The sequence below is a fragment of the Centruroides vittatus genome, unplaced genomic scaffold (genome assembly GCF_030686945.1).
Source record: "Centruroides vittatus isolate TY-2023 unplaced genomic scaffold, ASM3068694v2 contig_300, whole genome shotgun sequence".
NCBI lineage: Eukaryota > Metazoa > Arthropoda > Arachnida > Scorpiones > Buthidae > Centruroides > Centruroides vittatus.
This window is the reverse complement of record NW_027121917.1, coordinates 1,352,872-1,378,064: the sequence shown is the minus strand read 5'-3', so window position 1 is coordinate 1,378,064 and position 25,193 is coordinate 1,352,872. Positions and strand designations below refer to the sequence as shown.

The window sequence follows — 25,193 nt, the reverse complement described above, 5'->3', positions numbered from 1 at the left end:
AAATCAAAAAGATATAATTGATTATTTTTATGTACTTTTTCATATTGATGTTTAAATTTACCGACTTTTATTTTTTTATTCATATTTTAATATAGCTATTTGTTTAGTAAATACTTGTAATAGTTTCGTATCTGTAATAACATATTTAATTCATAGTTCATTTATTCTGTAATGGGAATTATTATACTCTACTTCGGAGTATTGTTGAAAGCAATGTGATTTACTGATTTACTCTATTCAATAATTCAATAAGAAACTTTAAAAAAGAAAATATATATAAAGAAACAATCAAATATTCTAATTTTTGGATATAATCTATTTATCAATAATTCTAAATATATCCCACCGATGGCTGATGCTGTTAAGACCTACCATTCTGACCTGGATCGAATTCGGCCGGTCGAAAAACCTTAAGAATATTTCTGGGGTGGTCCTTTCCAGATATGTCAAGTTCCATCATTAAAATGAATTATTCGTCTGCCCCATTGTGGGCTTCGAAAACCCACGGCAGGTATGGAAAAGACCCTCTTAGTGCCCACGGGTCTAAAAGGGTCTTTTTCCTAAAATGTAAAAATATCTGTAAACATTTTAATGGGCTTTTTTAAACTACATAATGCATGATATTTTATTATAAACTCTGTTATTTTAATTTTTAAGAATAATAATTCTAAATCAACATTTTGAAAGCCCTCTTATTGACGTTTTTTTAATCCAGAAAAAAGAATGGCTTGTTAATAATAGTCAAATTTACTTTATCCAATTCCATTTATTCACGTTTTTATTTAGTCTCTTTCCTGATTTTCACCCCTTTGCTTCTTTTGGTCGCACCTCTGTCTTTGAATATAATGAATTGATCTTCATTCTTTCCTGGAAATTCGATATTTTTTATACTAAATTTATATAGAGGAATTATGAATAAAAAATAGTAACGAATAAAACAGATTTTATTTTTAATTAAATGTAATTAATTCTTATATTTATGTATATTTGTTTTTACACACTCTCGTCATAAATTGCTATTAAGTTAAACGAGATCTCATTTAGCTTAATTAGCTTTAAGTTGAATAAAATCTGTAATATGCTTAACAACCTATATTTACAGTAATTTTATGTAATATGTTACAAATCAATTGCTCATAATAAATATTCTCACTGCAATCCGTTAGTTTATTATACCTTTTATTTCATAACTAGCTTTCGATTTTCTGAATACGCTTATGTTCTAAATTAGATAAAAGCATTAAAATTTAAATTTTGAAGATTTCAAACGCATTATTTATATAAAAAGAATCGAAGAATCCTTTTCTGCAAAGAAGAAAAAAAAACAATATTGAACACTTTACAGTAGGCCAATCAAAATTTGCGAAGTAGCGGCGTTAGTTTAGATCTTCGGATTAATTGTGTGTCAGTATATAGTTGGGTTACTTATCATTGGAAATTGATACTTGTGATCACTAAAAGGGTCCTTTTCGTGGTCATCGGTACGGCCAAGCCAGCAATGATGTAGATGGTAATAAGAGCAAATTTCTAAGAATCCTACCAGGATTTGAACACTATTCTAGGTCATATTGCATCTGACACATGCCTTAACAATTTCGGCCACCCTGCTGTTTATACTGAAAATTAGGATTGTGCTGAACCAAAATTTTGATATCGATGTTGACATTGTAAACATAGATCGGTTACGGGCGTAGCACTACTGAAAATAAAAGTCTATCAAACGTTTGATTCTACCATAGGTACACTTTCTGTTTTTAACTACTTTAGTTTTTAACCGTACAAAATGCGGTATGATAAACAATAACAAATGGCAGCTCGCTAGTTTACCTGTAAGTGATTTTTGAATAGTGAATAAAAGAATAGAAAATCAGTTTTCATCTAGTTTTCAATGTGCTCTCTTAAATTTTATATTAAGTTATATTTTGACGTAATAGTTTTCGAAAATCTTTCTTAACGTAGACGTTTTCATAGAAGTAAAGGTTATAAATTTATTATATTCCTATATTTAGTGTAATTAACACAGTATCATTTTGTAAGATTTACTGTAAAAATGAGATCAAGATAAATTATTACTCTTATAATTATTTCTGAGTAATCATTTTGTTAATGATTCAAGTCGTAATCTCCGAGCAATTCGATACTATAATTCTTCAAAGCTTGGTTAGTCACAACCGTTTAAAAAAATATTGAAGATTCTAAAAATTCCGTTGGAAGAAATAACTTATTTGACAGAATTGATTTCATTTTTAGATACTTTAATAGAAATAAAAATATATTTTTTAATTCAGCTTTTACTTTTAATATTTTAAATTAAACTGGGTTAGAAACACTTAATAAAAATATTTATTAAAATGAGATGCAAGCAATAATATAACGGTAACATTAAAAACTTAAAAATAATTATTGAATTATGTTGTTTTTTTAATAAATTAAACTAGTTAATTATTACTTAATCAAGTGTACGGCATGTTTTTTGAATAACTTTTTTTTATTTTTACATCTTTATAATTGACAAAGAATATATTGCTATAGTTTATTATGCATATTTGTTTATAAATGCATAGACCCAGAATGAATAAAAGATGATTTTTTTAGATTTATTTCACACCATAGCAGTCTTCAATGTTATAATTTCGTCGCCATCGATCGTGCTCTCATTTCTCTAGTTGTTGAATCTCAAAAGAACTTTATATAAATTATGTAAATAAGAATTTAAAATTTTATTTTATTTTCATATTTTCTATTATATTTTCCTTGCAGCAATTTATAGATGAAATTTGCAAAACTAGTTTGAATTAAAGAAGTGATTTTTCTTTACCAAAAAATTTGATTTATCTCAGTCTTATCTGAACCTGAAAGTGTAAACAAATTTTGGAATATAACCTCCATCGAAAGCCTGGTGAAATGATTTTAAAAGAGGCCTACTAAATAAAAATTTAAAAGTTAAAGTGAACATAAAATATATCTCACGTAAAAATGTATTGTTCGTTTCACTATTACTTTATATTTTGAGTATGGTTTTAATTTATTAATGTAAATTAAAACTGTTTTAAGCTTTGATGATACAAGTAAAACGAGTAACGTAACTTGTTGGCGCGAGTGAATTTCAGTTATCGGATATTTTCAATTCTTTAGCTAACGGAAACTGATATTGTGATATCAATTTCCGGCTATTCTTCGCTTGACATTTCGTTCTTTCTTCTGAAATGTTTATATCGTTCGATCTAGATTTTTATCGGGTTATTTTTATTATCCTGTAACAAACTAGAAAAGTATGTAGCGTCCAATGTATGATATTCAAATTTATTATATTGACAATAGCGCAAATCATAGGAGTAGCGACATCTGTTGTCGAGTTTCGAGAATATATATATATATATTATCCATCTATGGCACACGATTATTTTCTTATTTTTCCCTTCTTTGAACGAGCGAAACTACTGTCGAACCTCTAATGACGGTCACTTCTAAACAACGACCATTTTCTCGGAACGTTTTTAAACAAAAATGCATACAAAATAACTTCTAAACAATGACCATTTTTAATTCTTTCTGTCAGTGGCCGTTGTTCAGAGGTATTTTATTGTGGAATTGGTGACTGTATTTTATTACAGAAAAAATTATAAGATTATAAATGAGATTAGTAACTAATACGTCATGAATTTTTGGATCCTATAACACTGGAAAAGAAATAAAGAGAAGAAAAAGAAGGATTAGTAGTAATTGAAATCGATTCTAAAAACATAAAAAAAAGGTTAAGTATAAATATAAATTAAATTAGTATAATTATTTCGTGCGCAAACAACCGTAGTTGAAATTTATTTAAGTGAATAATTGAAGAAACCAGACTTGAAATGAAATTATTAATGCGAATATTAATCTAATTATATAAAAGCAAATAAATATTATTATTATTATTATTATTATTATTATTATTATTATTTTATTATTATTATCTTCTTTTTAAGGACTTTAGCATAAGAGTTCTCATGCGAGTTTCATTTATGTAAAATATATCAAATCCATTTTAGAGTCGAGGCTTGATAAATATTTATTTTAGTTAGATACTAAATAAATAAAAACGCATTAAATATTAAATTTTTATGAGGTAGAAATGTAACATTTATGCCGTAAAATTCTGTAATAAAATAAAAAAATCTATTATTTTATATATTACCTACCATCTTACGCAAAAACTATCATTGCATCTAGCACAAATTATATAGATTCAAATGCTAATACAGTGAAACCTCTGAACAACGACCACTGACGGGAACATAAAAAATGGTCGTTGTTCGAAGGTCATTTTTTTATGCATTTCAAAACGAAACGTTCCCGAAAAAATGGCCGCCGTTTAGAGGTGATGTTATTGGAGTTCGACTGTATTTTACTTTTTATAAAATGCTTTTAAAATGTTCTCGTAGAAATGTAATCAATAAATTATTGATATTACAGGTTATTACTTATAATCCGACTAGAGCTGGACGGGTTATCGTTTATAATAGCAAATTACTTGCTAACGAATAACGAATAACTTGGAAATATATGAAATTCGTTAATCATGTATATTATTTGCCTATTTATTTATTTATTTATTTATTTATTTTTAGATTTATAATTAAGATGAAAGATAGAATCGATCTTATTTGTCTCACTGGTTTCGAATCCTACCATCCCGTAGAATCGAAACAATTGACGCAGAAGCCACGCTATTGGCGGTTTATTCTGGCCGTGACGTCAGACGTCAGCCCTAATACTAATAATTACGCTCATCTGATAACTTTCCCAAGCATCGTCGCGTGTGACCCGAGGAGAGAGATAAATGGAAGTATCAGAGCGTATCCCCCTCGTACCACGCACACGGATGGCATAAATGGCTTCCACTCTATAATTAAACTGGCAGGTGCACTCCATTGATTCTTCACAAAAACGTCAGAGAATTGTTTTTGGTTTCGAGTTGTTTTCCCCGTTAATCTTAGACATAAACTGACATCGTGTAACGATCTAATTTTATCATGAAACGAGAAACATAAATTATAATTAAAATTATCTGACACTTATCGTTATATCTATGGTAAAAACCAAGCGAAATTGACTATTTGTTGAAAAGAGTCTACAGCTTGTAAATGGGATCATGGGGTAAAGGGTACAATGAGGAGTGGGCAGAGATTTGGTCCAAATTCCAGGATACGACATCGATCGTCTTTTCTAGAGTCGATTTCCTAGAAATGATTTCTTCTCCGAGAGAGACGACACGAAACATACTTCCTCGAAATTCCGAAAATGCCTTTTATTTTATTGCCTAATGGCATTCTATTTTCTTTTCAACATCAAATACCATCTGTTCCACCTGAGTCTGGAGCAGAGGGTCAGAGAAACAGGCCAGTTCGGAAGTTGATCGATGAGTAGCAATACTCTTTGAAATGAAATTATTTAATCCATTTCGGATACTTTCTTCGCTCTCTCCAGGTTAGTTTACTAACTTAGTGACATAAATCGAAGACTCACTTTTACAAAAGGGGTCCTTCTGGCAGAAATCGAAAGAGTGAGGAAAGTCCCGATCGTCACTAATGATCGATCAATCAAATTTTGGCGATAACGATGTTGGAGGAATTGTAATGAATACGATGATGCGGCGACAGCCATCCGGAGGAGCGATTGCGCTTGCGCGGAAAATCCTTTCCATCAATTTGCTACTGCTTCCATTAAAGTGCTTCGTTAATATTTATGTGGCGATCGATGGCAGGACCGCTGCAGCGCGCGCGACTCCCACATATGTCATCCGTCGCTAGTTTCCATCTGGACCTACAATCGTTCTAACTCTTACTTTTCTTTCACTCAATGCGAAAAATTTTCTTAAATATCCACTTTCTTTCCTCGACCTCGATCCCTTTCATAATTTTTACCGATCCGTCTCAAAAATCGGTGGGTCCGAACCATTTTCTTCTTCAAGCGGCCGAGTTGGGCGGGAGGGTGTCGCCAATGGAGGAGGGAGTACCGCTGCACTTCTCCTCTCCGTCCTGGCAACGCCACCTATGGTCGGTCCTCAGGTAATGACGCTATCGATTTATCCAGTCTGTAATGTCCGGCCCACAGGTATTCTAGAGCTGTGCGGCACGCGAGTCAATATAGGTAACTGGATGGCAGGATCGCTACCACGTCTCGCAGTCATGTTATAGTCGGCGTCGAAACATCCACAGCGTAAAGGTAAGCTCGTCAGAAGCTCCATAATCCTTTTATCCTCTTTAAAATCACCATTCGTTAGTCTGGCTTCCCTCTTAACGTTTAATAGCTTACGCGATTCACCTTTGCTCTCGCTCTCTTCTCGGATTTAATTCCCCATTACATCTGCGTTCCGAGAACCTCCATCTTCTTGGGATGGTTTATGAAGTAGTCCATTCGTCGGAATTTTTTCTTATAAATCTTTTTAAAGCTATAGACTTAAAATTTCCCACTCGGGGAGCGAATAAATGAGAATTGGCTGCTGCCGGCAAGGAAAATAGCCACCGTAGCGGGTACCTTATCGATCGACCGAAGACCCATCACGTACCACAATATGGATTTAGGCACAATGCCAAATAGCATAAAGCAAACTGCCACGAAAAACGGAGAAGAGGAAAAGTTCTTACGTAAGCCCCCGCATTCGGGGGAAGCAATGCAGATGACGTAAGAAGTATGTACATTTCGTTTATCCAGAGGATTCTCTGCAATATCATTTGTCGATAGACGGTTGAGTGCAGTTCATAATTAGCATTAGAGGAAGGTGGGTTGTGAAGTATTAACCCGGAGTAGTGGATCAGTGTTCTCATTAGGCAGTCCTCGAAGTCTCGCTCGAATGATCCGGGAAGTGATCGAGCAACATCTGGCACGGGTTTCAATATGGCAACGACTTCAACGGTTTCTGTGCAATTCGGCGTTAAATTAACTAGCGATATTGTTATTACCCCTCTCCATTCTCGGTGCCAGCGTCTAGTGAAGTTGCCGCTCTTACATCCTGCCCAGTTTTGGAGGGCGGAGCGCGTCACGTGATGCTGCCGGTAGAGGCGATTAAGCTAAATAGAGAAATGAATGTTTCATCACTGGATTATTGCTCTGCTCCCGAGGGAAGGGGGAACGAGATTTGCACGCGTTTGATCGAGTGATTATTTATTTACCGCCTGACTCCCGTCGGGGAAATTAAAGCGATAAAGGAAGAAGTGGAGCGCGCTGTTGATCACATCAACGCTGTTCTATATAATTACTGAAGATTTATTTTAATCTTGAGCAATATTCTTGAATTTTTACCATTTCCATTCAATCATTTCGATTAGTTTTTTTTTCTTACTTTCAATATATATGTATATATTAATCATAGTGATCTGGAAATAATCCAACGGCATAAACCTGACTTTACTACTCTATAAAAACTTTTAGCTCTTCCAATAATCTATTCGCTTGGATAAAGCAATTACAGTAGAGTCTGTAAATAAAGCTGAATGCCTTAGGCTCCTGTCTCACCTGCCCCGCTCCGCGTGACGTTGTCGATCGATGTACCAGTCCGTGTTAACTCGGGCATGGAAAATCACGGTCTGGGCTCCCTCCCTACGTATTTCTAGGACTCAACCGATACTCTGCTTCGTTCGGACGAGGAAATACAATCCCGTTTAGTAGCGGTTGGATTGAATGCTTAACGCAGTCATAGGCCAGGTGTAGAATATCGAATGAACAGTTCTCGTTAATACTAAAAATTATTTACGTGGGCGGGAAAGAACGTGGTAGAACGGGAGTAAAGTCTTCAATAGATAAAATCGAGTATAGAATCGATATAAAATTTACTTCACCCAACTTTGTTTTGATCGATTTTAAAATTATTATATCAGTTGCCAATTAATGACGAAAACCGTCGTCTGAATCACCTGCAGAGTGATACACACCTGTTAAACTAGAGCTACAGTTAACCTACGAATGTTTAGATGATTTCTTTGTAATAGAAAAGGATATAATATGTAATTCTCCCGACTGATCGATTCGTATGAGAATATTTCTCATTGCTTCTAGAAAAATATAGTCTACAATATGTATGCAGAATTTGAAAATGTCTGACATCAAATATTTATAAATGGTAGTTCATTCCCGCAGCTTCATCTTCCGGTATCACAGAAGGTATAGTATTTTTCTAAGAGTCTCCTGCAGGAAGATGGTAATGACTTTCCGATATTTTTGTCGATTAGGGTTACAAACAAAACGCAGTGTCCATTATGCAGATCGGCCGCTAGCTAATGCCTTTCCGCCCACATAAACGTCCGAGAGCTAAAGGCATTTATAGCGATCGATAGCCCGTTAACCTTTCTGTAGGTATGGAAGGAGTTGGAAAGACACCGATTTTATTTTTTCATGAAGAACAAAGCCAAGGTACAGCAAAATCAGATTGCGAATTATTGATACTGATCAGAAATTATCCGTTAAGCGGGTTAGTTTGAACCGAAGACTGTCACTCTCCTAGAAAAACTATGAAATATGCTTATCATATCGAAAAAAAGACTAAACGAATACCGAAACACCTGTTTCGGACTCTCCCTACTTGATGCTAATTCATGAGGGAAAACCTGATTTACAGGCTGAAAAGATTGTAGTATATTTCAAACAGAAACTATAGATTTTCTCCGGTAAAGAACGAAGGCTAAAGACATTGTATAGAACAGACGTCTACTTAACATCGGAGGATTTCATCCTTTTCCGAACCTGGCCACGCCCTGTCTCCGACGTCATCGACCATTCACCCACTGATCACGTGCTCAGTTCATTGTTCCGACGTGAACAGTCATGCGCACACCACACTCTCCCATAGACAAATATTTGTCTTTAAAATTCGTGCTTCTGTTTGGACAGATCTCCGTCTGCTTTCCCTTAAGTTCCAGAAGCAAAATGAAGGTGGGAGGTCGGCTTGCGAGATTCGAGACAGAGAAAGAAAGGCGGGCAGCCAACAATTGATCCGGAATTCTCGGACAGGAGCGCACCCGAAGGAGATGCAATAAAGAGAGTGCGTTGGATCGATTGTCTTCTAACGGAGGGAAGGTCATTCCTGGAAAGACGAATCGACACCTCCCTAGGCCATCGGACTCCGCCATTTCTTACTCTTTTCTTTAGTCTGGTGTCTAGTTCAAAAAACTATTTTCATTTTCTATACTAACAATAGTCGATTATCATTGAACGTAGATTCACTTTACTTACTTTAAGATACATATTCGGTTTTTTAATTATACGATACAGCCACAGATTCATTTTTATCATCATAATATAGCGTTACAGAACTCTATCGTTTTGTAGAGTTTCTCATCCATTTTTTTTTTTTTTTATCATATCCTATTTTCCAAAAACTCATCTATCACATCATTCATCCTATGATAAAAAAACCTTAACATTTATTTTGTACTTCTAAACCACATTAAATTCAATTATTTATTATTGAAAATACTTTAACACAAAACTATAGTTAACAAAATTTTATTGACAATACAAAATCTTAATAAAATATTTAAAATCATTATTAATAAAAATCCAGTTTAAAATATTTTCAAATTCAAAATCCAGTCAAATCTCTGAACCATTGCAGATAAAAAAAAAATGCATTGTTCGGCGGAGGCTGTTATTTACAGGATATTTTATATACAAAATTGGCCGTTTTTGCAGTGTCTACTGTAATAAACTTAAAATAGAAATAACTTCACATACTCTCAATAAAGAAGATATTTGTTAAATCATCTTTAGTATACTTATTTATAGTAAAAATTACATACACGCCAAAAAATGTAAATTTAGTATATTTTTGACGTGACAACACCAGCTCGTAATCTAAAGAATAATTTTCAATTTAAAGTGTCATTGATAAAATAACCTAACGTTTGAAGTAATCACCGTTATCGCTTTATACCATGCGTCGCTATCGCCAAAAGACTTAATTCACTATAAGAGCGGAAACACTAACCAGTTTAAGAAGGTTTTTCTCTGGACATCTCGAGGGCTACTCCACATCCGGCTCACGCGATTGGTCACTCACCATTGCTGATTGGTTCAATTACAGCAGTACTTAAAAGTTAGGACGACGAGCTGCACTTTAACTCTCGATAGATTTTACATTCGATGATATATTTCTTTCATTATTAGCGAACATACAATCATAGAATACATTTAACGTCATTCTTTCTTACTTTTTAGTTATTTTTAGCGTTCTCTGATCTTATATTTTTTTCATATTTTCATATGTTAGGCTTGTATTAAAATAATTATATAATTTTCTTTTAAGAATTAATTAAACCGATAAAACGGTGAAAATATAATTGAAATCTATGCCAAAACGTTTAGTTCAAATGTGTTTAGAATTTAGACAATTAGATTATATACTGAGTGATCTAAAAGTTAACAGCTATGTTTTTAAGAACACTCAAATCTGTTTGTTCGTGATTCAATCACTTCCAATGAAGTAATTATACAATAACTAGCCTAATAAAATAATCTTTAGCTATATTCTGTTTAACTGACTTTGGACCACTCTGTAAATGGATATGTAATTTCATGATAAAAACTTTCGGCTACGTTATTATTATATTTATTCAACAGATTTATCGGAATTACATTAAATCGTAGATATTAAGAATAATTACGTTCGCAAATTAAATGAAAAATATGCTTTTAAAAATAAGTTTTTATAAAATTACTAAACAAAGAACCTGAATTGAACTGAACAGAAAAAATCTTCGAAATAGCGATTCCGGTTTACACAGGTTTTTCAGTGCTGTACAATAAATCTTACTTTGTATTTGATCTTTTCACCACGCTAATATCAGAGATATGGAATATAATTCTTCATATTTTAGTCTATTTCTATACACGACATATCAAAATTAAGCATTTTCAATTCAAGTATATAAACCGATTTTGAACCATGTTTACAAAAAGAAAAAAAAAACATGATTTTTAGTAAAGTGGAAAATGCTTATGTTTTTTAAATTTGATTATTTATTAATTCAGATATCCGAACCAATATTTTTTGTTTCGATTAATAAAAAATTTATGTGATTTAAAAATATTTCTGTTAATACTTTAAGAAACATTATCATACAAAGATAAATTAGTGTTTGATGTTATTTATTAGTTTAGTAAAAAAAGACGATAGGACATTTGTCATCCGTATGTCCAGGTATTTGTCGTGGGCTGTAGAAAAAATGGATGAAAGATATACTGATCGGTTTCATTATGACTTCTATTTTTAAATTCATTCCGAGTTGCATTAATATCCTGCCTGGAAATATTATTTTATAAAGAAATCTGAGAGTTCTATACAGATTTTTAAAGAAAGAAATGACTCTAGTTTTTATTAATTTAAAACAACACTGTTGTGAATATTTCTAAAAACAAATAAATAAGTAGATTATTTTAAACACCTTTAAAAATATTTTAATTTTCACGACAATTTTCGAATTTTTAACAACATTTAAAAAATAAAATAATATAAATTTTTCGGAGGAGTGGTCTGTCCGGGATATGTCTGACTTCTTGACTGTCTCCATTGTAGGCATAACCGAATCTAGAGCTATATATTAGATGCTATATTCAGCTTGTTTATTTGAACCATTTCATTGTTTTTTTTTAGGTTTACATTTTAGTTTTAAGCTATTTAATTTAATCAATAGGAAAACGCGTTTGTGATCTCTGAAGTGAGAAACAAAATGGCGGATTGATACTCCCCCTATATAGTCTGTATAGTGGTTTAGCCGAACCCATGATGGGCATAGAAAAAAAAGGCCTTCTTAATGCCCACATGGCAAAAAAAGTGATTAAAAAACCATATATTAACGTATTGGATTATTGAATATTAATATTAAATGTCTGGATATGTTTTATTGTATAAAATAAAAATATTTAATTGTATTTATCATATGTAATTCCAAGCATTTTTAATTCTTTGTGTTGTTTTATTCTGCTTCTAATACAAAGTACGGTTACATTTTACATTTTTACTGGATATTAACTTTTTTCTGATTATTATTTTAAGAATGACATCATCAGACGCGTTTAAATCTACATTTTCTGATATCACTATTTACTTTTGTATAGATAACGACTTAAATATTTAACTATATATCAGATTTTTTTGTTAACAGATAAATTTTTCTATGCCTTTCAGAATCCGTCCATACCATAATCCGTCCATGTCAAGCTCACTTTCAGAAGCGCATCTAGAGCAGAACTGAAGAGTTCGGAGCCCACTTACAGCACAACTGAGAAGAGTCGAAACATGCCAATTGTGTCTAAAGACGAAATGGCACAAAAATTTCAACAGAATTGGCGCGAAAAGAATCCAGACGATGTTGTGGCCGACGATGGTACGCTCAATGTCGATGACGGCTTGACCAGTCTCAATTGGCTTCAAAATCTGAACATCATGACTAAAATCGGTGCTCCTACTCCCGAAACTCCTCCGGCTAGCCCTATTTCTTCCCCCGATTGCTCCTCCAAGACCATGTCTATGCTGGGAGCGGATAGATCTTCAGGGGGTGAGAGTAGTTTTAGAACCAAAATGGGTTGCAGAAGCGTGGCAGAAGAGATCGACTACAAAACCAATGGGACGGTCAAACCCCCCTATTCCTATGCCACTTTAATCTGTATGGCTATGAAGGCCAATAAAAACAAGATGACTCTTTCTTCCATCTATAAGTGGATCAAAGAAAATTTTATGTACTATAAGAATGCCGATCCCAGCTGGCAGGTGAGTTTGTAATTATGTACTGTGTATTGATTGAAAACAGTATTTTAGACCATAAATAGAAAAATTTCTTGATTTTAAAGTATAAAATACTTCAACATTCTTCTTTCGGAATACTGTATGCTAATATTTGAATATATAACTATAAAAGTATACAAAAACAGTAAATCTCGGAGTTAATATGGACAAATATAGATACAAAAATCTTTATAAATTATTGAGGATTTTCTACATCAATTTTTATCTTAATTGCATGTGAACTTTAACTTTTATTTGTCTTAAAAGAGATATTAATGTTAATGACAAAAGAGTGATGATAACATCCGAAATGCGTTTTATATTTTGATATTCAAGCACTTTAAGTATATTAAATTGTATTTATAAGTTGCAAAATACTGTATAAACTATTTGTAATTATTCAATTCGTATAAAAACACTTTAAAATATTTTAGACATAACAATGTGAATTTGTAAAATTTCTACGGGAATGATGACTTGGCTTATGTACAGTACATACAGTACAGTGCGGTAGGCTTACAATAGCATCTCTTTTCTCTATTTAGAAGCAGATGGCGAAAAGATAATGGCAGTGGGAAAAGAATTACTGTAGGCTATATGTATTGCAACGATTTTTTCAATCGCTTAAAACATGCACGAAACACCAAAAACACGTCTCTGAACAACTCTCCACTGGATTTCTAGTTCAGAAACACTTCGTGTAGATATGTTTATCTTAAGCATTCTTAAACATATCTACATGCACTGACAGCAGTAGGTAGGCGAACAAAGCGAGAGAAAAGAGTGCTATTGAAAAGCAAAACAAAATGGCTGCTGACCTTATGTACTCCGTGCGGTATCTTTGGGAAAAAATTCGCAAAATTTAGAAGTCAAAAATGATGATTATACAGTTACATTTATAAATTAACTTTGTATTTTATACAAAATAAAACTCGTAGTTTTACAAAATTGTAAAATTTTCGCACTCATAAGTTTGATAAGAAGAGTAAAGAAGCTGAAATTCTTCCTTCTCTGCAGAGTTGGAGATACGAAAGGTAGAACAGAAAAATCACCCATTCTTCTTCAAATCGCATCATGGCCTATAATTTGCATTTAATAAATTACAGATTTAAAGATTTGTTTCAAATACAGTTAAGTTCTATACGTCAAAATTAAGTTGCATATGTTTTAGTTTCTTACATTCAAAACTTTTGATAATTTGAAATCATTGTTTATTATCTTTAACCAATAATTTCATAATTGCATCGTTATGAATTACTGTTCTGCCATATCGAGCTTGTTTTTTAATACTTTTAAAAATAGGCTAAGTTTTAACAAATTATAAATTCTTTCATTCAGTTTTACTTTATTATTATTTTCCAGTAGTAAACTGATACCGTAGGTAGACTATTAAGAGAATATAATTTATTTTTAAAAGTTTAAATTTTATTCTAAATAGGACAAAAAATCTCGATAGGTTATTGAAATAATTCTGCATATACGTTATATAAAGACTATTTCTTATCTCTGCAATTATATTACATTCTTGATTATAATACTACTAAAGTCACGTTCAGGTTGGAGCACCAGCTCCTACTCCAGTATGCCCTAATGTGTACTAAGCCGAACTAGTTCATGGGTTCTTGGGGGTTAGGGCTTATATTAGCAGCCCTAAAACTTACTACGTCATTCATGTTTATGTTAACGGAAACACTCATAGAATCAACCGAATAATTTATGTTAATAATGCCACAAACCGAAATATTTGTAAATTTCCTCAAGTGTATACTATATTACAGTTTCTTTATAAAATTTATAATAAACATCTTTGATTATGCTTTAATTCTTGTTACAGAGAACTTATTTCTAGAATCTCTTTTTAGAATAAACTAGCATGAAAAGCATATAAAAATTATACAGTCTCTTTATGTGCTTCTGGTTAGTATGTTAGTAAACAATCCACGTTAGTGCTTTTAATTTTTATATGAGACTCACGTGATTTTTTTGCAGGAGGAAAGAATATTAATATCGTTTAGTGAAGTAAATAAATAGATAAAACATATTGAATTCAGATTAAATAAACAAGTCGATTAACAGTCATTCGAAAATTTCCGTTGCTGAAATTTTTTTAATATTTTCACTTATTTTTGTTAATTAATTTTATATAATACAGTGTTCATTTTTAGATAATTAAAAAATTGAAAAAATAAATTTTCTTTCGGAAGATTTTATTGATTAATACATTTAAAATTTTATGTTTCAAAGATGAAATACTTATTTTTATCCTCAATCTTGTAGGCTGCATCTTCAAGCGTTCGGACTGTTTCTGTCATTTACTCAGAAAAGTTAAGAATGCCATTTAAAATGATGGGGGAAGTAAAAAATAGCATAAAATATTTAAATTTATTAATTATATTATTAAAGAAATAGAAAACTTTAAGTTCATTAATTGCATGGCAATGTTCTATTAAATACAGTCGGATTCTGTAATTAAAAGATTCGAAATTTTTAATATTCATAGAGATGACTGTAGGCATAAATGGTATAAGAGTATCTTCAATCTAATAATCCTTATTTTTTATTTAGTAAATTTTATCTTATTTTATTTTATTTAACTTATAAAATTGTTAAGATCGTGAAACTCATCCTATTGTCTATATATATGTACAGGGTGAGGCATAATTAAGTTGGATGTATGGAGACAGAACAGAGTATTGGGTAAGGGGCAGAGAGGGCTGATTTGCCCGAAATTTTACACACGTACCAATTTTTAATTTTTCATTATTTATAATTTGTTAAACTTTTCGTTTTTTCTGTTTGATTTTTTCTTCTTGCTCTTCCCGAATTTGGAAGGGAACAGGGAGGGCAACACTAATCTCTGCTTCTCCAACTCGTATGTCCATGATAAGCAACATACTTTTTCGGACGTTATGTGGTTTTTAATTTTGTTTACCTTACATGTTTCAGGACTGTAAACAATGGGAAACAAGTTACTGTAGATAAGGAAGAGTCAATTTCTTCCGTTCACAACCCGGAAATAAAACAAACAAAATTAAAAACCAATTAACATCAGACATACTATACATGTGGAAAAATATGAATTACTTGTGCCTCACCCTGTATACATATATACGATTGGTAGAGAAAACGGCTGGATACCATCAGACAAATGAATGGTAAGGTTTCTTTGTATTGTCTTGAGCGTTAGGGGTGCTTGGCATCCAAACAAACGAACAATCCATTACCGATTACCTGCAACTGCATTTGCTTATTACGTAGCAGAAGCGAGATATAATTTGGTGCAATGTTTGTTCTATACCACGTATAGAGTATTTAATTAATAGTACACCATCAAATTTTTTCTACATGTATTGATTTTTTGGATGATCAACACACTTTATCAGCTTTATATTTGTTGTTTCCTTTAACAGGTCGGCTTCAAGCTTCATACACTTTCACAATGCATGCGTTTGTTGTATCTTATTCGTCATAAACGTGTTCATTTTGTTTTCATATCCTAGTTTTATATTTATTTATTTATCTGCTTATCGATGACTGGCGCGGTTTAGCATAATACACTCTTGTGCCAAGAAACAATATTTCAAGATAATGGTTTTAGAAATTGATTATCTGTATAGAGATAAATCTGATGAGAATAATGTTGGTTTCTTTCTTAGAGTTTTATTTTATTTATAGTTTAGAGCTTTATTATTAAACTTATGTTTAATAATTTAAACTTATTATTAAACTTAGTAAAAATATGATCGTGTTCGTGTGTTTTTAAAATATTCTAATTGAATGAAACAGGTGGAAAGGAACGAAACAAAAAAAAAAAAAAAAAAAATGGAACTTACTTCAATAATGAATATCCATTACAAGAATTAAGTGGGTTAAAACAATATCATTCTGTTGATTATAACATAAATTAATATTAAACATCCACATTGATTTATGTTTATTATTAGTGTTAGTCTCAAAGATTAAATTATTTTTATTTTTTTTAAATTTTAATTAAAATTTAGTTTTGTTTTGTTGCATTTATTAATAAAATTGATTTCTCTTTTATTTTTTTTTATTCGTCACTTTAAAAGAAATGAAAAGCGCTGTGAAATTAATAGTCTTTATAAATATTTTACAATCGTTAGAGCATAAAAATCGAGTTTTTAAAATTAAATCTCTTAATTGGTTTATATATTTTAGAAATAAAATTTGATATGCGGATTATTTTCAATATTCTTTCGTTATAGTGAACCTCTCTTTTAGCAAAGCTCATCAATTGACGACTATTCATTGGAGCTTTGTGTGGATAGTATTACGTATGCACATGGAAGGGCGCTATGTCAAGATTTGACTGTGCCTGTTTTTAACTAATTAAAAATGAATTTTTAAAAATAAAATAGAATGCAGAATTTTAAGCATTAGCCGAATATTTTCAATGAATTGTGCCGCAGTACTTCACAGAAGTGAAGTACTGAGGCACAGTTTTAGAAACAAACAAATAATAGCGCTAAATCAAAGTTTAACTGTCTAAAAAATGTTTATATAAAATATTACATCAATATTCGAAATATAAAAAACTGCAAACTCTTCACTTTCTGTATGCTTTTGATAATAATTTATTCGTTTAATAAATTTATCTTATTCTATTATTTAAAACAATGATAGAATAAGGTAATAAGAAGTGGTTGATTAAAACTTAATCATCTAATTCAAGATGGCGATTAAGTTTTAATCAGCCCGTGACAGATATCTAGTGTCGTGTCTCTCTCTTCGTGTTGCGTTCGGTGTCCACGTGATGAATGCCTCTTTTCATGTGTTCGTTCCTCACGCACTCTTCCTTCTACCTTCTCGAGTAAATTAATTGACGAAACTGTTGTATCATACCTTAATTCGAAGCGAGGAATAGTTTACTATTTCGGGAATCATTTCGGCTCTTTTCCGCTTATCGTGAAATTTTCTTTCATGTAAGTAGTGTAAAATATTAGCATAATAGTCTCTTCTAGCATATGGAACTTGACGTAATTTAGTAGGTTTTGTGTGAATTTTTTTCTTCATTTTTATGCGATCGAACGATTATACTTAACAGAAACCAACAGTTGCGATAGTTTTATTAACCAAATTTATGGCTCTTTGGCTCTACCCGCAAGGAAGCCGGGCATTATGTTCCCTTTTCGTGTAACGTTTCGATAGGACAGCATGTCGAGTGACTCACACGCGGTGAGTCACTATAAATCATTAATAAGATATTTGACAGAATTTTTAATGAACTGTATCAACATCCAAAGTAAAAAGTAGTCTCCCAGTTCCATTAATACGCATTCCTCCCTTCTTTACTTGGTGCCATTTCTTTGCTTGCATTTCTGACATGCGGACAGACAGCTCAGTTGTGCACATTCTCATAGTTATACATGCAATTTCTCACTTTGGTATTATGATCGCATACAATGTTAGTTCTGTGGAGACACGTTCTCTGGGGAGAACAAACTGACTGCAGTGCGGCATCTTTATGGACGTGAATAAATAAATATGCGTGATTATTGTAAAGTCCTCCATGAGGACCATTCATCACGAATCCTCTTCATTTAGGCCTCACGACACATCTCTGCTTAGTTAACTAGGACCCAAATGGGAAAATGGCTGTTGCGTGCGATTTTTAATTTTAATTGCATGGAGAAAATTCTGTAATCAATTCTCGCCTGAACGACAGGTAAATTTTCTTAATTTGTTATTCGGAATTGTACGCATTTTCATGATTCTTCAGAGAGTTAACGAATTATACGAAATTGCTAAATTGCTAGAATTTAGTAATTTCCTGAAATTCGATCCAATTTTTCCTATGAATTGCTGAAAATAAAATAATATTGGTTATGATAGAAGAAAAAATTCATCAAAAATTTACCAGAGATATCATTAGCCAATCTTCGTTTAAAACATTTCAACGGAGGTAGTCAGTGTATAACTTTTATAGAATTAGTTCAATAAGAATTTCTATTCATCTTTCTTTCTATGATTAATCTCCTTTACACTGTACATGCATGTAAACTTATTGAATTGATTTGTATTTATATATATATGAATATTTAAATTAAATTATAATTACATAAATAAATTATGAATATTGCATATACAGGATGTCCCATAAGTATGAAATCGTAAGGTAAAGTATGGCATTGAGTAAGAAGGAACGAATAGAGGTATTTTTTATAATGGAATCTAACAATCAGCATAAAATCGCCGAAGAATTTAATAGGCTGCATTCAGACTTCCGACCATCACACAGGCAGACTGCATGCAGCCTATTAAATTCTTCAGGGATTTTATGCTGATGTTAGATTCCATTATAAAAAATACCTCTATTCGTTCCTTCTTACTCGGTGAAATGTTTTACCTGTAAACGAATAAACAAAGATTAACATCTATGGTTTCAGACTTATAAATACCCTGTATATTTCATTTAGCCTACATAAATATATATAGAAAAATTGATGGTTGTTAAAATAAGATGATGCAAGATGTATGATATTCACATTTTACAAACCACTGAAATGAATATGAAAGAATCATTTTCAGACAGTTATATGTTAATAATTGTATAATATAACGTCGTAACAATTTTCTTCATTTTGTCTCCTCCGATGAATCTGCCGATATTAAATTTTTCTTATTTTTTCTCTCAAATATTCGATAAAAAGTAAGCTCTCTGAAGAGGTAGTTATAAACAGACAATGAATTCAGTTAACATGAAATATTGATAAAAAATAATGTCATTACATTATAATCTTCAAGAATTATTTTACTTGGAAAAAGCTAAAACGTTCATAAATTATTAAAATTAAAGCTGTCATCAGGAAGTAATTCTTTAAAAGAAAAACGAAGGAATAAAAATACGAAAATTCTAAGATGGAGAAAATTTCCTGTAAATAATTTGGAAAAATATATTTATTAAAGATAATATAAAATCAAGAAAATTATTTTAAAGTAGGATAAAATTAACCGTAATCAAAGATGAACCTTAATTATTATCAGTAAAAATTATAGCCTTCTAAACCTAAATAATTAATTTTTATTTACAGAATTCAATCCGACACAATTTATCTCTCAACAAATGTTTCATCAAAATACCTAGAAACAAGGATGAGCCGGGTAAAGGAGGATTTTGGAGACTTGATCCTACATACGCCGAATCACTGGTAGACGGCGTTTTCAAAAAACGTCGGTTATCTCAAAGAAATTGCGGAATGGCCACGACTCGTCGATCCAGGAAAGATAAAGTAGTCAAAGAAAACGGAGGGGTCAAAGCGCTAAGAGATATCATACAAGATACACCTCCCAATTCCGCCGGTTCGGGCTTCTCGGGCTGTGATTCCGAATATCAGCTAAACGGAATGGAGCACATATTAAACCCCTGTCCGAATCCTGTCCCGAAAAATCTGTGTCAGGACTCATTTCAATCCAGAGTGATAGCATCAGGTACGGTCCGAACGACGGATCATCCCATTGCAATTGTAAACGTACAGAATGCAGAAGAGATTTGCGACTTGGGAGACAACTTACGCAACGACCTGTGCTGGAATACCATTCTGGCTGAAGCTGATTTGGACTTAGTAAATTTCGAGAAGTATCGACCCGACGAAGGCACTGTGCCCAATGGCGTACCTCCTCCGACAGGCGTACCTCAACCGCCGGTGGCTCAACAAATCCTGTCGCCTCCACCACTGGTGTTAGACGACGATCTCTTCAGTTCTGAAGGAAGTAATTCAGAACTGGCTAGCGATCTTGATCTATCGTCATCGTGTGGAGATGCCATCGGTAACTTACGCCCCTCCGAACCCCAGCCACAACCTTCTGATTGGTGGGCGTGCTTCCAACAACATCAAAATGAACTCTTGTGTTTACCCCCTTCATTGCTCAACCTACCAACTACCCAGTCTACCATCAATCCCACCGTTTACGCTCTGCAACACCCAGAAAGTCCCTCTTATTCCACATTCGAACAACAGGCCAACATGCAGGAGACTCCCAATCAGCCTTGGGCCGACTGCAAGGCTGCTCTAGAAGCCGCGGCTCTGGAATTGGAGGATTTCGGAGATTTGGACACAGTGCATGCCTACTAGAGAATTAAAACACTCTGGAGGCTGGCTTTCTGTTGTTTGGTTCACCCATAGTCAGGCTTCCTCCCCTTTGTGATGTAACGGTGAAGTTTTGCGCTACTGTTTGTATCCCGGGATGGGGACGATCCGTCCGTCGAGTCCAGTTTTTTTGCGAAAATCCGTCCAACAAACAAAATTAACAGTCGCGCGTTGGCCGAAAAGAGCCATCCGGGCATTTTAATCATTTTGGCAAATTATCTAACCCGTCACAATTTTGTAGTGTCGGGGTGGTGGCGTCTCTCGGGAGGCCAGCCATCACTCCAACTAATATATACATATACATACAAATATATATATATCCGATGGGAAGCGCGGTGACGTCGTGCCGTCCACCACTCAGACTCGCCGATTAAAGCTTCCATCCGTTGAAAGTCGCTTTTTAAGAGATTATTCAGAAAACTACGAAAGTCTATTTTGAAAGATATCTACATAGTGTTCGGTATTGCCGAGGATATACTCGTAATAGAGTAGAAGGTTACAGGTTGCAGATTTTACTAGTGAATAGTCAAAACTTTAGTGTAGAGTGTACAGAGTGTTCTTGTGTGAATTTTTGTATCAATTAAGTCTTTACGTCGTTTTAAATTTCTTCATCTTTCGGGTTCGCCCGCTGACTCCGTTCTGAGTAGAACCATTCTGTCTACTTCTGCACCGGCTCGTCCGTCCAAATTTTGTGCTCATCCGTCCAGTCGCGTAGTGGCTGGCGCAGCTCTCTAACATCGATCTACTGTTCTGTATTGGCTGGGGAAGGCAGATCGATGCAAGAGTATAATTGTGTGCCATACGCTAGCTTCTTATTCCGCTTCTCCCTCGGTTGTTCCGCCAAAAGCACCGAGTATTGTCTAGCCACCACCGACTCGCGCCAGGCATCCCCCTACTTAGTTGAACAGCTCGCGCCACGCTTTCGATTTTTACACTCTAGTCACTGCGTCGGGCGTGGGTCCGGTGGTGCCTACTTACTGCAATGTATCACCGAGTGAACAGCGTGTTGTGGTTTGAATAAATAAACTGGTCACTCTCGTCTTTCTATCTCGATCGAATGTACTTCTCCGCTCGGCGTTTCTCCAATCTAAAACAATGTTTCATACAGACATCTTTTGCCCAACACTTATTATTCCTTCTCTCCTGTAATAAGATTTTGTGTCTGGTGATTCTTTGGATATCTGGCAACATCACCAGACATTTAGAGAGTTAACAGACACTAAAAAGTCTTATTTAATCTACACAAAATCTAATAGGGAGAAGAAAGTGGGGTAACTCGCGCCTCATCCGATTAAATTCGCAGATTCGCACTAATCCCCCTTTCGAAAAGTTTAACGCTTAATGCATTCAAATGGCAAGAATGCTTTTCCATCGATCGACATGCGTGATGTCTCGCAGTCACGTGACCGAGTAGAGGGGTTTCATCAGCTAAATTGGAACGAAGGTGCAGAACTTGCGCCTCGATCTTTTCTTTGTGTTCCCATTGTAATGGCGGATAAATAAAATATACCCCTTCACCACATAATCGTTCCCCACGAAAAATTACTATCATTATGAGAAAAACAGAGTTACCAATTGCAGAGCGAACTTACATTATCCCTTTGTTTCCCCCGATCTACGAGTCGAATATAGATTCAGATGAAAAGAGAAGAGAGCGCCAAAATAAAAAAAAGCGGAGAAGGAATATCGAGCGTGGCTCCACTCGGAGCTAATTAAAAGTGTTTTTGTTTGTGCATTTCTACGATTGAACTTCTTCTGATAACGTCACGCAACAAAAACTAAATAAAAAAAATTAAATGAAAATTTGCGTGTGGTGTTGTTTTCTGACGTCACACTCCAAGGACAGAGCGTTTGTTCTCTAAACAGATCGATAATCCATCTCGCCGTCAAGTATTGTCAAGACACGTAAATAATGCATCGCGTAGCTAAACTCACTTTTCATCCTAAAAAATTTCGCTTTATAACATCCTCTCGCTACTACATTTTGTACGGTACCTCGTGTCAACAAAACCATATAAGAAATGGCCATTCCCAAAAGCCTAAAGATGACGTCTACATTAATGAAATCGAAACAAAATTTTAAAAAAAAATACCCAAAATAAAAAATAGGTTAAATCATTATGTAGCATAATACAATCGAAAAATCGACTCTGCACAACTCCATTTTATAAATAAATTGTAATTTATTATTGCGCTACACCATTCAGATACATTATGTTAAACTGTTTTCAGATTTAATTATATTTAAAATATTGAACAAAATGTTACATTTAATTGAGTATGTGTCAGTTAAAAGTTGTTATAAATCATTATTTAATAATTAGAATAAAGCGGTTGGCTTTTCATTACACGACATAAAACGCTAATGTTGAAACAAATTAAAACAAAAATTAATTTAAGGATAGAATAAAAATCATTCTATAAAATGAGAATAAAATATAATTTTAACGTTTGGTCAATAGTTAAGATGGAGTTCTCTGTATAGAGTATCGAAATTCCAATTTCTTTACTTTTAAAATGTTTCCTACGAATTATACTTATCTTTTGTTTATCACGTAAAATTTCCTTACAGAACTATTTAATGACACTACAATTGTCATAAAGAATGGCCGAGACAGTTAAGACATCAGTCTACTATTCTGGGGATTCGAAATCGAATCCGGGCGAGCAACCTTAGAAATTTTCCAGATGGTCTGTTCGGGATATGTCAGGATCTGTCTCTCATTATCCGCCCGCCCTCATAATAGATTTTAAAAGCCCTTTTAGTGTCCCCGAAGCGAAAAAAGTAAAAAGTTGTCATATTTTATGACGTAAAATACCCTCATAAAATATTATTTGTGACGTAATAATTTTTAGGTGTGTTTAATGACGTAATCGAATCTTACGCAGCTTTTTATGACGCAATCCAGTCTTATGCAGCTTTTTATGACTTAATCAAATCTTATACGGCCTTTTATGACGTAATCACTCTTAACTTGTTAGTCGATAACGTATTCAACCTTTGGAGATTGCTTTAACGTATGAATAATTCCTACGCATCAGTCGTGTGACATCAAACTGAAACGTATTACATTGATTATAACAGTCCCAACTTCCACAAAAACGGCGTATGCTTGCGTTATCAGTTAAATTAATGAGATCAATCATCTAATGTAAGTTGTAATTAACAATTAACTATATGTAAAGTATCAATATTGCCAAGACCAAAAGGGTAGAACTACAAAAATACAAAGCTATATAATAATATATTAAAGTAAAGTAAATGTTTTAATAAATAATATATAAACAGATTTTTTTTTTCATTGCCGATATTAGGTATTATACAAAGAATTCTTTGCATAATACTTAAAATTGGTGGATGATGATCGGAACTGGATTTACCTGTAAGCTAAATAATACAGCTTGAGGCCTAGAGTTACGAGAGGCCTCATTCTATTCTTGAATTGCTCATTATTATTTGGTGAAGGCGGAAGGGCCTCTTAGAGTAGCGTAGGGCCACAAATCTAATGAAAATCGTAATTTCCAGACAGATCATATTTATAAATTTAGATTGTTTCTTAAATTATTTGCTTTTTTTTAATTTATCATTTCGACATTGTAAAAACACCGATTAAATATAATTAAAACGTTATTTTTCATCATTTATTAGTAAATAAAAATGAAAACAGCGAGTCTTTTTTAAAGTAAATAAAGTAACTTAAATATGGATTCTTTTATTGCCTTTTTTTAAAAAAAAGTATTTACAATTAATTGAGCAAAATGCGGAACTTTTATAATATAATTTTTAAAAATAAGTTTTCATATAATTGATTTTTTAATGCACGAATGCAAATATAGTAAAAATTTCGATTAAATTTTTTTACGAGCTGAGTCAATAAAAAAAATGGTTAGTAGCCTACGTAGCTATATTGTTACGAGTATTGATAAATTCGAGTATAAATTTAGCGTATAAAATGTATATTTACAATTATATAAATGTATAATATTGTATTTACAGATACAATTTTTCAAAAGCAATTCCCAATTATTTGCTTAAGTAAAGACGTGATAATTTAAAAGATTTTGCATAATATTTCGTAAATGAATTAATAAAAGTATCAAAACTCTAAACATTTTTATTTTTCAAATGTCCTATTGGCCCACCACAGGCCAAATAGATAGAACCACTAAACACTGGTTTTATCTATTCGCGCCTGACAACGTACTGTACTGACCACGTGGATTTTCCGGTTTTCTTCACGTGTCTAACAACTAAATAGAGGCCAGTTTCTCATAGAAAGTCCTCCCATGGATCCCAAATCGAATATATTTGAGTTTGGATCTGT

General features: G+C 33.0%; 1 protein-coding gene across 1 annotated transcript; it reads left to right on the top strand.

Moving 5' to 3' along the window:
* The first annotated feature begins 6,033 nt into the window (after positions 1-6,033).
* LOC136972681 (forkhead box protein J1-B-like) lies at positions 6,034-22,671 on the top strand. Its single transcript, XM_067267285.1, has 3 exons — positions 6,034-6,207; positions 12,164-12,745; positions 19,813-22,671. The coding sequence occupies exons 2-3, from the start codon at positions 12,275-12,277 to the stop codon at positions 20,851-20,853; spliced, it is 1,512 nt and encodes a 503-aa protein (XP_067123386.1). The 5' UTR covers positions 6,034-6,207; positions 12,164-12,274; the 3' UTR covers positions 20,854-22,671.
* Positions 22,672-25,193: the final 2,522 nt, after the last annotated feature.